At 37.7% G+C, this 14,380-nt stretch overlaps 1 protein-coding gene and 1 pseudogene across 1 annotated transcript; both read left to right on the forward strand.

Annotated features, from left to right (window-relative positions):
* Nucleotides 1-5,459: 5,459 nt before the first annotated feature.
* On the forward strand, nucleotides 5,460-6,466 carry LOC113353037 (annotated as a pseudogene).
* Nucleotides 6,467-7,012: 546 nt separating this feature from the next.
* Nucleotides 7,013-7,747, forward strand: LOC113350731. The gene has a single exon (XM_026594855.1). The coding sequence runs from the start codon at nucleotides 7,013-7,015 to the stop codon at nucleotides 7,745-7,747; it is 735 nt and encodes a 244-aa protein (XP_026450640.1).
* The last annotated feature ends 6,633 nt before the right edge of the window (nucleotides 7,748-14,380 follow it).

The raw sequence follows: 14,380 nt of genomic DNA on the forward strand, positions 1-14,380 counted from the left end.
CGCAGTTTCGTTTTCAATATGCACGACTTGAAAGATACGTTAGGGAATGAAACAGTTCAAGTAAAATATCACTAACCTCAAGTGGAAGGATGATGTTGTCGTTGTAGCTTCTTACTTCTTCACTTCTTCAAGTCTTCACAATACTTGTACTGTCTCATACCCTAATACTTTCAAGCTAACCTATACGAAGTTGACTCTAGAAATAATCAAGCGACTCTTAAAATGAGTTTTGGTTCACTAAAATATGACAACCAAACTTGACATACCAACGCTTGGTGGGTTCAGCCGAGCTATGCTCTAACAATCTCCCCCTTTGTCAATTTTAGTGACAAAACTCTTCAATCATATGGATAAACAAATTACAAGAATTCATTACACATACGCTTGATTCCCGAATTCAACAACACAATAACCTGCATTCATTCAATCCTTAAATGTCGCTGTTGACATTATAATAACAAAGCTAATACTCCCCCTAAAGACGAGATAGGTAGATTTCATCAATCTGCACGTCTTTTGGAAAGTCTATATAAGGAAGGACAATGTACAATATAAAGAAAACTCTCTCTCTCTCTCTTAACGTTCCTAGAAAGTGTTGTCATTAGGTGTGACTAGGACGGGTAGAACCAAAATCATATTCACCCCTCAACATTTGGTGACCACACCCGTAGGCTCGTGCTTAGCCCACCATGACACACCCATGAGGTACGAGCTCAGGCGTTCCATAGAACCAGTTAATCAACCAACCACTCAACACGGAAGGCGAGAGAGTAAGAATAGTATCAGACCCAATCATACAGGGGAGGAGGCCAGACACTCCACAAGAGAAGGATAAGCAGCAAAAGGTCGGGAACACGCCACCCCCGCGCCTCTCCATGCAAGAGATGCAGAAGGAGCTAGATGGTCCCGTTTATAGGGAACATGAGCTGAGGAAGTTATTAAAGATAGCTGGTGAAATACTTGTAGACTCATTTGTGAAGTGCTTGTATCTGTTGGTCCATGCATAAACAAACTTTTTATTCCAATGATTCAACCATGTATTTACACAATAGTCGACCACCTTCTTATGATCTGTGCTCCAATCATCAATAAACTTCTGCAAGTTAGCATAATACTTAATCTCGGTCTTCGAATGAGCCAAATGACCCCAATCTTTGCAAAACACTTTCCGTAGATTCCCCTCTTCATCGTTTTTTTTTTTTTTTCCTTTTCTCTTCCGCTCGTTCTTTTTTGGTAAGTTTACTTACCCTTCTTAGGATGGACCTTTTGGATTTGATTCTTACAATTAGATAAAATATTAGTTTGGATGTGCCACGTACAAATAAAATGTTGAGTTAGTGGAAAAACGTGACAGACGACACTCATAATTGCAAAATCCCTATCCGTAACTATAACCTGCGGTGTCTCTTCACCACGGTAAATCAACCTCACTTTTTCCAATGCCCAAACATAGTCCTCTATTTCTTCTTTTTCCATAAAGCACCATGCCACGGTGAATGATTTTTTATCTGAAGTATGACTAACCACGTTCAACATCGGCATGTTATACCTGTTTGTCTTGTAGGTGCAATCTATGAAAAGAACCTAGTAAAAACATTGATCCAAATTCACCATCCTTGGGTGCGAAAGAAAAATATGAGTCACTTTCTCGTCCGGACCCACTCTTGTTTGCATGGCGTAGTTAAGTTTTTCTCCTAACTACTCAGGATTGTTGCATAATTAATCCACCATCCCATTTGGTTCTCTTGATCGTTGCTTTAGCAGCTTAGATTGTGGAAATGGTAGACAAGTTATCCTGATCTTCCGCCCTTATCTAATTTAGGATCTTCAGAGGCCTACATCCCTTCATCTGCCGAACCGTCTCCATTTGATACAGTTTCAACCAGACATATGCAGGGTGTCCATATAAACTTTGGGGTGGACGATGGTTGTGAAGACCGTCCGGAATACTATCCAATCTCCATGGATCAGTTTCATGATGCCTTTTGAAAACAATCCTGAACAGACATTCATACTTCAGCGACACAGTTTTGTAGACCCTAGTCGTCAATGTACGAACGACTGAGAATATACGTAGCCTACATACTGCGACATTCCAGAAAGATCTTAGTCGTCCAAACACGTTTAATAAATTTTATGAATTGCTCATAGCTGTTAAAGTGCTACACAGTCAGGAACAATCCTAGTCCTCCAGAATTTGACGACTATAATGTTTTTTTTTAATAGTCGATTAAGGTGGCTGTACAATCTAAATCTGAAATTTTTAAAAGTTTGAGCAATTTAAAATCAAATCAAAAGTAGTAGCAAGAATTATCAAAAAAAAAAAGAATAAGGTGATGATGGTGGTCCTGAGTGAGGAGATAGAGTAAAAGAAGTTGGTAGGTGGGTGGAGGAAATGGAGTTGAAGAAGGTGGTCGCTGGTAGAGATGGAAATCATCTGTAAGTTAGGTTTTTTAGTTTCCTTGTTAGGGCTAAGAAGTGTCGGTGGAAGAGATGCTGAAGAACGGTGGAAGAGATGAGCTGAAGACGTGCGGCTCTGAATAGAATTTAACTTAGGTTTTCTTTTAGAGATTATAAATTTGGAGTGGTTCTTTGTTGCCTGCGAACAAAAAATCAAAGAAATGATATTTATGATATATGAAAAACTACATGAATGGTAAATAAAATAAATAAGGCGGAAATAGGAAAAGTGAGGGTGGTAAATATGGGGAACTTTTTTGTTTTTTCTTTCTCTGATTCAAATAGAATCCTCATTTGGGGCATACATAGAAATTTTGGGGCATATATATGGATGACCCTAACTAGTGTGGGGTGATAAGGGGTGGTTAAGTTACTTAAATATCATTGATTAATTAATTAATTTTTAATGCTAATTTTTTTAGTTTATTTTTTTTTATAATTTTTATATTTTTTTTTGAATTTTTTTTTTTTGAAAATTTTGATTTTTTTTTTCTTTTCTTATCGCATGGAATTTTTTTTACGACAATGACAGAGCAAAGTTCGGCTAACAATAAAATCAAAATTATCAGCCGAACTTCTCCTTTTCTTTTCATCCTGAAAGTGTTGATGAACAGTTCGGATGATAATTAAACACGAAGATGTTAGCCGAACTTCACTTTATGAAGAGTATTATTACATTCGGACGTCCTATTATTTTTATCGAATCTGCCGAACCCAGGTATGTTTTCACAAAATACAAGTTCGGCTGACATATTATCAGCCGAACCTACGTCTGTTTAGATTCGGCATATCACTTGTCCGTTGAACTTAGATTCGTAAATAAAAAAATTTAACAAAAAAAATTGTTTTTTTCTAAAAAGTTAAAAATTAAATTAAAAAAACAAAATATCTTTTTTATTTTAATTTAAAAATAATTAGAAAATGTAAATAATAAGGACATTTTTACCATTATGAAAAATGGCTAGATAAGGGACACACTAAAAACACTATTTTCACTTGTATTTTGTCTTATTCGAGAGGCCCCAAAATGTTTGGGTATTGCCGCAAATGATGGTTCTTCAAATATCAAGTGGATGGATTTGAAAAATGATAATTAACTCCTTTATGGGCCTTAGCTTACATAAATAAAAACCAAACATCAACTCCTTTGACCACCATTTAAACCAACAGATGAGAGTAATATCTCAAATGCAATTTCTATGTCATGTGATGAATATGTGCTTCAAAAAGAAAAAAAGAAAAAAGTGATGAATATGTCATTGTCGTCATGTGATGCTGAAGAAGAGTCAATTATTACCACTAAGGACAATTTCTATGGAATGAACAAATTTAGAATTTGTTCATTTTGCTTCCACTATGGAACGAACAAACATGAAAAATGGATGTTCAAACCAACAAATCTGATGGTTTGTACATCGAGTCCGAATAACCAGCGTGCGCTTGAGAGAAGGACGCGCGTTCTTGCCAAAAATGCCGGCGTTGGAAGCACCAACGCGCGCCATGCCATTAATGCCCACGACTTTCTCATGAACGCCCGCAACTCTTTGATTGACGCCAAGTACAATCCCTGATTATTTTACTATTTTTTAATCTTATTTTATCTCACTTTATCCTATTTTATCTTACTTCATCCTACTTTATCTCACGTCATCCTATTGTATCTCACATAAATATTATATTATATTTTTCATCTTTATCCTACAAAACATTTTATATTAAAAAGAAATACTAGTGGGGCCCTAGAAAACCAAATCTGTTCATTTTGCCCAGCTTTACCATAGTGGAGAAACCCGTTTGACCATCCACGTGGCTCAACAAAATTTTGAGTTTGAACATTACATAGGAACTGCTCTAAGAGCTAGCACTATGGTGCACTCTATCCCTTTCTTATCCCTCATATGTAGGGAAGGGATAACACAAGGAAGCCAATCTCACCATGGTGCTCTCCCATCCCATCCCTTCCCTACACGAAACGGCTACTTAGTAGCGGTATGTATTTTTTTTGCATTTTTTTTCCCATGGGGATATATTTATCTAGGTAAAAAAAGATATTTTAGGGTAAAAAAAAAATACTCCCTCTGTTTCAAAAAGACCGTCCTCTATTCCATTTTGGTTTGTTTCAAAATTGTGTCCAGCTTCTGTTTATAGTCATATTTTTCCAATAAACTCTCCAATATACCCTTAAGTTTTTATATTCATAAATTGTTTTTTGATGGGCCCAATCTAAAATATTAATGAAATTTGTATAATTAAGAAAACAAATATATCCTTCATTCCTTTTAACTTTGTTTTTTTAACTTCCTATTTACAATCCTATAATAATTTTTGGTAATTTTTATTACTAACGTTATCGAAATAAATTAGGCAAGTAACTAAGGATATGCATGTAAACTACTATGGTCTCCTTAATATTTTGACAAAGTCAAAACGGACTGTCTTTTTGAAACTGAGGGAGTATATATAACAGGTAAAAAGGAGATATAATAGGTATAAAAAAGAGTTTTAGTAAAAGAAAAGAGTGGAAAAGGAAAATTTTAAGGTAAAACTATAAAAATCAGATACGAAAACTCAGTAACCGTGTAAATGCTACGGCTCCTGAGTAACCGTAAAATGTAAATTTATACAGCTACTGTAGCCGCATAGAAAAAGGGGGTGATATCCCTATTCATGTAGGGATATGGGAGACCATAACACATGATTTTTTTGGCCTTTCGAGGGATAGAGAGGGATAGGGTGCACCATTGTGCTCGCTCTAACCGAAGATTAATTTCTCAAATGCAAGGTTCGCAGCAGGTCATGTGATGGTGCAGAAGAATCAATTAATACCACTGGTGGTCAAATCAAATGCTACAACGGGAGCCTCCAAGTAAATCTTGTGTCAAATATATGTGTACCTAACGGTCGTTCCAAATAAAAATGCAGCAGGAGTTATATAACACAGGATCACAATGAGCTCACTTAGGATGTGGTACTAAAATATTCCACTTCATGATCCAGGTCAATGCACCGGAGCCATATAGAAATTGATGACATATGATGTCTGTGCGAGATATTTCAGTCATTTCTTTTTTAAAGCGTATTGTGGCTTGTTTAAAATTTTAAGATTCACTGATTAACAATTACAACTTATCAAGTTATCATCTTGTTCCTCTATCTATCCACTGTCAAGGATTCTTTTCTTTAATTATAATCTTGTTCCCCTCTTTCTTCTGCACCTTCAACTCTATATATTTCATCATTTTAGATCTGAGAAAGCTCAATATAGATGGATCCTTCGAGAATTTCTCTTCGGCCGTTCAAACTTTCCGATACCGATGATTACATGGTATGGGCAAGTGACGAGAAAATGATTAAAGATAGTAAGATGAAAGCACCATCATCACAAGAAGATGCCCTGAGATATTTAAAAGAAGTTGCGATTCCTCATCCATGGTGTCGCTCGATATGTTTAGATGATCGTTCGATCGGATTAATCATCATGTATCCAGGATCTAATGAATTCATATGTAAAGGAGAAGTGGGTTATACTTTAGCAAGTGAATATTGGGGTCAAGGTATAGGAACCACGGCCCTTAAACTGGCTTTGTCTAGTGTTTTGTAGCCTTCCCGCGTATGGAAAGGTTGCAAGCTCTGTGTAATTCAGATAATATTGCTTCTCAGAGAGTATTACAGAAGGCTGGATTTACCAAAGAAGGTGTCATGAGGAAATATATTGTCATTCAAGGAAAGACAATGGATTCTGCTATCTATAGTTTTTTGTCTACTGATTCTATTCCTAGTGTCTAAAATACATCTAATATCGGGTATCTGTTGTAGTTAAGTGGTCCATAGTATGGATGATCACTCCTTATGGCTAATTGCATGGCACATATCTTTATGTTGGACACATGTAAAACTAGTCCTTTGTTATTAGACACATGTAGCTCTTTATCTTGTCCTTAATTACAAGTGTACTAACACAAGCTCTCCCCCTTTTGTATTTAAATGGAACTAATGGAAATGAAAGACACACCAGATTTCTCTTCCTCTCTTTCATACTTTGTATCCTTTATGTTTTGTCCCTTATTCTGTCTACCACTCTAAACACGTTATCAGCATTTTGCCTAACCATTTGAGTTTCAATCCCTCAAACACAAAACAAAAGAAAGTTGTTGGCTTCATTCTCCAAACAAGTAGGATATTTCCAAAAGAAGATGGACCCAATTCGACCAGAATTCGAACTTTTGGACTCAGCAGGACTTGAGTACCACCGTTGGGTAGCTGATGTGGAAACCACCTTTGTGGCAAAGGATTTCACCTCCACTATCAAGCCATCTGCCGACGCTGCTCCGGCAACTGAGAAAGACAAAGCTCATGCTCTTATGTTCCTTAAGAGACATATCGATCCTAACCTACGATGGGGTTATCATCACTTGAAAACACCAAAAGAGCTATGGGATGCTCTAGATAGCCGTTTTGAAACATTCATGATTCCTTAATACCACAATTGAACGTCCTGTGGAACGAAATCCGCTTCCTCGATTATGTAAAAGTGAATGATTTCCAAAAAGACATGTTACAAATTCAGGCACGTATGGACTTTTGTGGAAAGAAACTTACTGATGAGGAAATGATTCAGAAAACCCTATCGACCTTTCCCACCTCATCCATGGTACTAGCGAACCAGTATCGTTTAGAGGTTGACAACAAGAGAATCACTATATTCAGTAGGTTGATAAACCTACTGCAAGTGGCCGAAAGGCACAATGAGATTCTTGTCAATAACAATGCCAGAGTTGTCGGGAAAAAGAAAGTTCCCGAAGCTAACCATGGCAAGGTCAATAAGGGAAAGAACCCCAAAGGAAAGAGGGCTCGACATTCTGATCCACACCCTCATGATCCATACCTGCATGGAGATAACACCTCTCTTGGAAGAGGACGTAAGGTAAATAATCGAGGTCGAGGACGTAAAGGTCACTCTAACGTTTGGCACAGAGAAGGAACTTCTGTCCATAGTGGTGGTGATCCTAAGTTCGAGAAAACACCCAAAAATCTCGCTAACAAAAAGGTCGCAGATGAAAGTGCGCCTTGTTTTAGGTGTGGAATTTCCGGACATTGGTACAAGAATTGCAAGGATAATGCCAATGTAGCTGCGAGCTACAAAAAGTACCGGGAAACTCTCGAACAAGAGGCTCACTATATGGAAGAAAATGATGTGACCCCTGACGTCAACCTCACAATTTCAGACTTCCTGGGCAATGAGGACTTTGCCCCAACCATGGATGTGCCTGATTTTGCTTGGGCCTAAGAACTTAGTTTCTTGTTTTATGGCTTGCTAGACTCTGTCTACCTTTACATGCTTTGAAGTTTTTATGTTATCTTATACTATCGTTTGTTTAATAGTTTGAGTAGGTTTTACTGTTGCTGAACATGTTCTTACCATCTTTATGTTATGTGTATGGTTATCTATAAGTACTTATTTTCTATTATGTTCTATAGAATTTTACTTTGTTTATGATAATTTGTTGTTTAGCATGTAAATTATAATGGAAAGGACCCCATTCTAGTAGAACAAAATTCTCTAAAGAAAATGCGATAGTTTGTTCATTTTTCTTAGTTTGTAACATTCCTGCCTAATGTACTTGTAGGAATGTCTCCAGGAGAAATTGAATGTTTAGTTGATAGTGCAACCACCCACACTATCCTAAGAAATAGACAATTATTTGTCAATTTTACTCCTTATAATACATCTGTGACTACGATGATTGTATCATCGCAAGTAATAATTGGGTGAGGTATTGCTCAATTTTTGTTACCAAACGGCACAATGGTTAAACTCACAGAAGTTCTATATGCACCAAGAGCTCACCGAACTTTGTTGAGTTTCAAGGATATCTGTGCAAATGGTTATCACTTGGAAACTCACTGTGAAAATGGAATTGAGTACATATATGTGACCTCTAGTGAATGCGGAAGGAAGCGCATCTTAGAGAAACTAATGAGTCACTCTAGTGGATTGTATATCACCACTATTAGGATTATCGAATCCCATGTGGTTTTCAACGATGAACTGTTGTCCAGTGACTTATATAAGATTTGGCACGATCGACTAGGGCACCCAGGTCGTGATATGATGATCCGTGTTTTGAAGAACTCACACGGACATCCTTTCTTTAGAATGAAAAAGAAAATGGGACAAAAGATTGTTACAGTGAAAAGTAACAATGTGCATTCTAAAGTAAATGATGCACATTTTGTGACTTCTAAAGTAAGAGAAGCGCAACCTTCATCTTCCAAAGTAATTGAAGCGCATCCTATGTCTCATTCTTCTTCGATGTCCTTATCGAAGGCAAATCGCTCATTCTGCAAAGCTTGTTCTTTAGCAAAGACAGGATCGAGAACATCATATGCTAAAGATACAAAACAAAATATTCCATTTTTACAAAGAATACAAGGTGATATTTGTGGACCTATACATACAGAATGCGGACCATTCAGGTATTTTATGATTCTGGTTGATGCTTCGACCCGTTGGTCACATGTTGCATTGTTGTACACAAGAAATGCTGCATTTGCAAAGCTCCTAGAACAAATTATACGACTAAGGGCTCACCACCCTGATCATCCAATCAAGTCTATCAGACTTGATAATGCTGGAGAATTTACATCTAAAGGATTTGATGATTTCTGTATGTCTAATGGAATTGACGTAGAGCATCCCGTACCCCATGTACACACTCAAAATGATTTCGCAGAAGCTACCATAAAAAGGTTACAAATGATAGCTAGGGCATTGGTTATGCGTTCCAACCTGCCCATTATTGCCTGGGGGTACGCCATATTGCATGCAGCATTACTTATTCGCTTTAGACCCACTGTTAGCCAACCATTTTCTGCGTACCAGTTGGTAACTGGATATGAGAATGATATTTCACATTTACGCATATTTGGTTGTGCCGTATACGTGCCTATTACGCCCCCACAACGTACTAAGATGGGTCCACAAAGACGAGTAGGCATTTATGTTGGATACGAATCCCCAAAAATTATCCGCTACTTAGAACCATTGACATGCAATCTCTTTACCGCTAGATTTGCGGATTGTCACTTTGATGAGACAAACTTCCCGTCGTTAGTGGGAGGTATGGAAAAGTACTTCCAAAGAGAACGACAAGAATTGTCGTGGTGTGTTCCCACGTTGTCTCATCTTGATCCCCACACTCCACAATGCGAAAGTGAAGTGAAAAGAATTATCGATCTTCAGATGTGGCATATTCAATTCCTGATGCATTTACTGATATCACTAAAGTGACGAGATCATATATACCAGTTGCAAACGTGCCTGCAAGGTTGGAAATTCCCTACAAGGGAAAAGGTACCATAGATATAGGTACCAAGGCTGCACTTGGTGGAAGTGTAGCTGAGGTCGTGGCCCCCAAAAGGAAGAGGGGGAGACCACTTGGTTCGATCGATACTCATCCAAGGAAGAAAAGGGCGAGTAAGGCACAAACCGATCCATATATCATCAATACAGATAATCCATCTCATGAGATTGTCTCTGATTACAGTTATGTCCATGAATCATTACTGGGGGATGCCCCGAAGTTTGAATTGATTCCAAAGAACAAAGAAATCTCTATGGATTATGAAAGTGCATACGTGTTTATGGAAAGATCCTCCACGCATATTGATGATATATTCGCATATACTGTTACTCGAGAGATTATCGAGCACGATGATATAGAAAAACGCTTTATTGCAGAATGCCAAAAAATAGCATATTGGCCTCAATGGAGCGATGCAATCCCGACTGAACTAGATTCACTGGAAAAAAGACAGGTATTTGGTGCGGTAGTGCTAACCCCACCAGGTGTAAAGCCTGTAGGACATAAATGGGTATTTTTCAGAAAGCGTAATGAGAAGAATGAAGTCTTGAGATATAAGGATCGCCTTGTGGCGCAAGGTTTCTTACAACTCCCTGGGATTGATTACGAAGAAACATACTCTCCTGTAATGGACGTCATAACGTTCCGTTACTTAGTCAGCTTAGTAGTTTCAGAAGGACTTGAAATGCAACTTATGGATGTGGTTACCGCATATCTCTATGGGGATCTTGATACAGATATATTCATGAAAGTTCCAAATGGACTTCCATTGCCCAAATCAAGTAACTCTAAACCACGGAGTACGTTTGCAATTCAGTTGAAACGCTCACTTTACGGATTAAAGCAATCCGGGCGGATGTGGTATACGCGTCTAAGTGATTATTTGATTGGGAAGGGATATACAAATAATGAATTGTGCCCCTGCGTGTTTATAAAGAAAACAAGTTCCGGATTTGCTATTATAGTTGTGTATGTCGACGACATGAACATAATAGGTACTCTTGATGAACTAAGAGAAACCGCAAGCTATTTGAAATCCGAATTTGAGATGAAAGATCTTGGGAAAACTCGAATGTGTCTAGGACTTGAACTAGAACATCGATCTTGTGGAATATTAATCCACCAGTCTGCATATGTCCATAAGATACTCAGGCAATTTAATATGGACAAAGTGCACCCTGCTAGCACTCCCATGGTTGGTCGAACTTTAGATGTACATAAAGATCCATTTCGTCCAAAGGAATATGGCGAAGATGTATTGGGAGCTGAATATCCCTATCTAAGTGCAATAGGAGCATTATTGTACTTACCACAATGTACTCGACCAAATATCTCATTCTCAGTGAATTTTTTAGCTAGATATAGCTCAGCGCCAACGCAACGTGACAACGTCATTGGAATGGTATAAAGAATATCTTTAGATACCTAAAGGGAACGATTGACTTGGGTTTGTTTTATCCCTTCGAAGACGAAAGAAGATATGCTAATATAATTGCAACTCCTTACACCAAGACCCCGAATAGTGTTTTGGTTGGTTTTGCTGATGCTGGGTACCTCTCAGACCCCCGTTGTGGCTACCTCCACGAATCACTCTGAGATCATTGCCCTACATGAGGCGGTTCGTGAGTGTATATGGTTAAGGTCTATCATTACACATATTCGAGGGACATGTGGTTTGAGTTCTACCACTGAAGAGCCAACTTGCATTTACGAAGATAATGCAGCTTGCATCGAACAAATGAAGCAAGGGTATATCAAGGGTGATAATACAAAACATATATCACCGAAGTTCTTCTACAATCAGCAACAACAATGTCTTCTAAACATTCAGGTTAGTAAGTAAAATCTGACGAAAATGTGGCAGACTTATTTACTAAGTCATTACCTAAGGCCACATTTGGAAAAACATGTGAGAAGTATAGGACTAAAGAGATTGTCTGAACTTCCCATGACCCCATAGGACTAAAGGAACTGTCCACTCCCATGAATGTATTAGACTAAAGAAATTGTCATGGATCGGGGAGAGCATCAGATGGTATGTTGAACTCTTTTCCTTCACCGAGGTTACTTTTTCCCACTGGGTTTTGTTACTCGATAAGGTTTTTAATGAGACAACAATAAAACCATAAATGCAAATCATGGAGAGATATCGAAATCAGGGGGAGCAACTAGCGATGCACTGATGACATCAAAATGTGTTGTACTCTCTTTTCCTTCACTGAGGTTACTTTTTCCTACATGGTTTTGTTACTCGGAAAGGTTTTTAATGAGACAACAAAAACACTAGAGATACAACTTCGGTTGAGGTTATTCTTCCCCTTACAAGTGTTCAGGTTTTTTGTGCGAAATATTTTTCCTTACACGGTTCTACAAAGGAGAAGAGTCCTCACAAGCGACGCCATTTCAGAAGCTCAAGTGTCTTTTTCCTTTGACCAGTTTTTCATCAGTAGAATTTTTCTGGCAAGGTTTTGACAAAGAAAATGAGTTTGTGGCGATGGTCATCCAAGGGGGAGTGTTGTAGTAAAGTGGTCCATAGTATGGATGACCACTCCTTATGGCTAATTGCATGGCACATATCTTTATGTTGGACACATGTAGAACTAGTCCTTTGTTACTAGACACATGTAGCTCTTTATTTTGTTCTTGGTTACAAGTGTACTAACGCAAGCTCTCCCCGTTTTTTATTTAAATGGAACTAATGGAAATGAAAGACACACCTGATTTCTCTTTCTATCTTTCATACTTTGTATCCTTTATGTTTTGTCCCTTATTTTGTCTACCACTCTAAACAGTATCTTTGTTTCTGAGAGAATTATGTTTCTCTATTTATCTAATTCAGGGATGTTGGCTTTATGTTCTTGCAACTTGTGTACCATATCATAGCTTCAATAATATTTTTCTGATTTTTGTAGAGGCATAAATTTATATTCCAGGCATGTGCGAAGTACAGACCATCGACTACAAAATCTATACAGTTTTTAAAATCTTAGGCAACCTATTTTGATTTCTCAATCTCGTAGGATACTAGTTTACTATCTTGTTACACTGTTCTCTCCATCTTTAGCTTTATTTACAAAGAGATGGATGCATCAAGAATCACCCTACGCCCATTCAAACTTTCTGATATCGACGATGTAATGAAATGAGTGAGCGACGAAAAGGTGGTCCAATACACAAAGCTATATCCTTTCATTTCTAACGAAGATGGTCTCACATTCCTCAAAGAATAAGCGATTACTAACCCATGTCGCAATCAATCTGCATCGATGACCATTCAATTGGAATGATTACCACATATCCTGTTGAATCATCTGACATGCATGTGAATGACCGAACTATAGGTTATGCCGTAGCAACACAATTTTGGGGACAAGGGATAATGATAACCTCTTTAAAGTTGGCATTGTATACTTGGTTTCAAAGAGTTTCCGGAGATGAAGAAATTACATGGTTTTGTTGTTCCTGAAAATAAAGCTTCTACAAGGGTATTAGAGAAAGTTGGATTTGTCAAAGAAGGTCTACTAAAGAATCACATTGTTATAAAAGGAATGACTTTGGATGTTGTTAGGCCTATTCCTATGGACATGCCAAAGAAATATTATTTGGCATGCCATATGGCATGGCAAATGAGTTTCTCCACCACGGTAGATGTGTCAAATTCGATTAAAAACATATATTTAACTGTGTTGGATGAGACCCTAATGAATAAAATATATATTTGTGCTTGTGTGGTGGGGTATTTATAAAAGTTTTAGTATTATAATATATTGAGTGGGACACTTTAAATATAAAAATATATTAGAATAATGAAAAAGTAGGAGAGAAGGATAATTTATATATATATATATGTATATATATAATTACTCGGCGATGGAAAGACCATCGAGCGATCGAATCTTTATCGCTCAATGGAAACTCTGTCGTGTATGCCTGTATGCCAGGACTGGCATATAGGCATACGAGTTTGGCATACCCATAATGGGTGCATATATGCCAAATATCAGGTTTTTGCATGTGCATAGGAATAGGCCTTAGCTATCGTTTTGCTTCTACTACTGACTCTGTTATTGAACCGTAAACTCGTTTTGTTGGGTTTTAAATTCTCCAGATGTTGTAACTCTCTTAATTGGGATACTCAATTAAATATATCATCGGGCTTTGATTAATCTAACCAGAATTAACGATTTTGATCATCATTTTAGTCGAAATGGTCCTCCAAGTAACATCCCTACAGTTATTTTCTACTCGCATGTGTATCTGCTTATAACATGTTTGTTGAAATGCCGCTATCTATAAGGACTAACGTTAGTCAATCCAAATGTAGCAGTGATTTTTATCCAAAAGAAAGGCTGAGTCTGACCAATGTAGATATACATACAGTCACGAAGCAGCTGGGAGGGATGAATATGTACTGTAAAAGACAGTATTCCTACTCACTATGGCTGTGGCAGGCCGTCCCGAACTTTTGACAGTGGTTCTATACGAACGGCCAAAAAAAACTAAAGCAAAACCGTCTTTCACAGGTTTGGTGGGATCTACCCATTGGGGATCACTAG

The sequence above is a fragment of the Papaver somniferum genome, chromosome 2 (genome assembly GCF_003573695.1).
Source record: "Papaver somniferum cultivar HN1 chromosome 2, ASM357369v1, whole genome shotgun sequence".
NCBI lineage: Eukaryota > Viridiplantae > Streptophyta > Magnoliopsida > Ranunculales > Papaveraceae > Papaver > Papaver somniferum.

Bases quoted from the DNA above. Each gene is read 5' to 3' on its own strand.
- LOC113350731 (XM_026594855.1), top strand. From the start codon at position 7,013: ATGTTACAAATTCAGGCACGTATGGACTTTTGTGGAAAGAAACTTACT.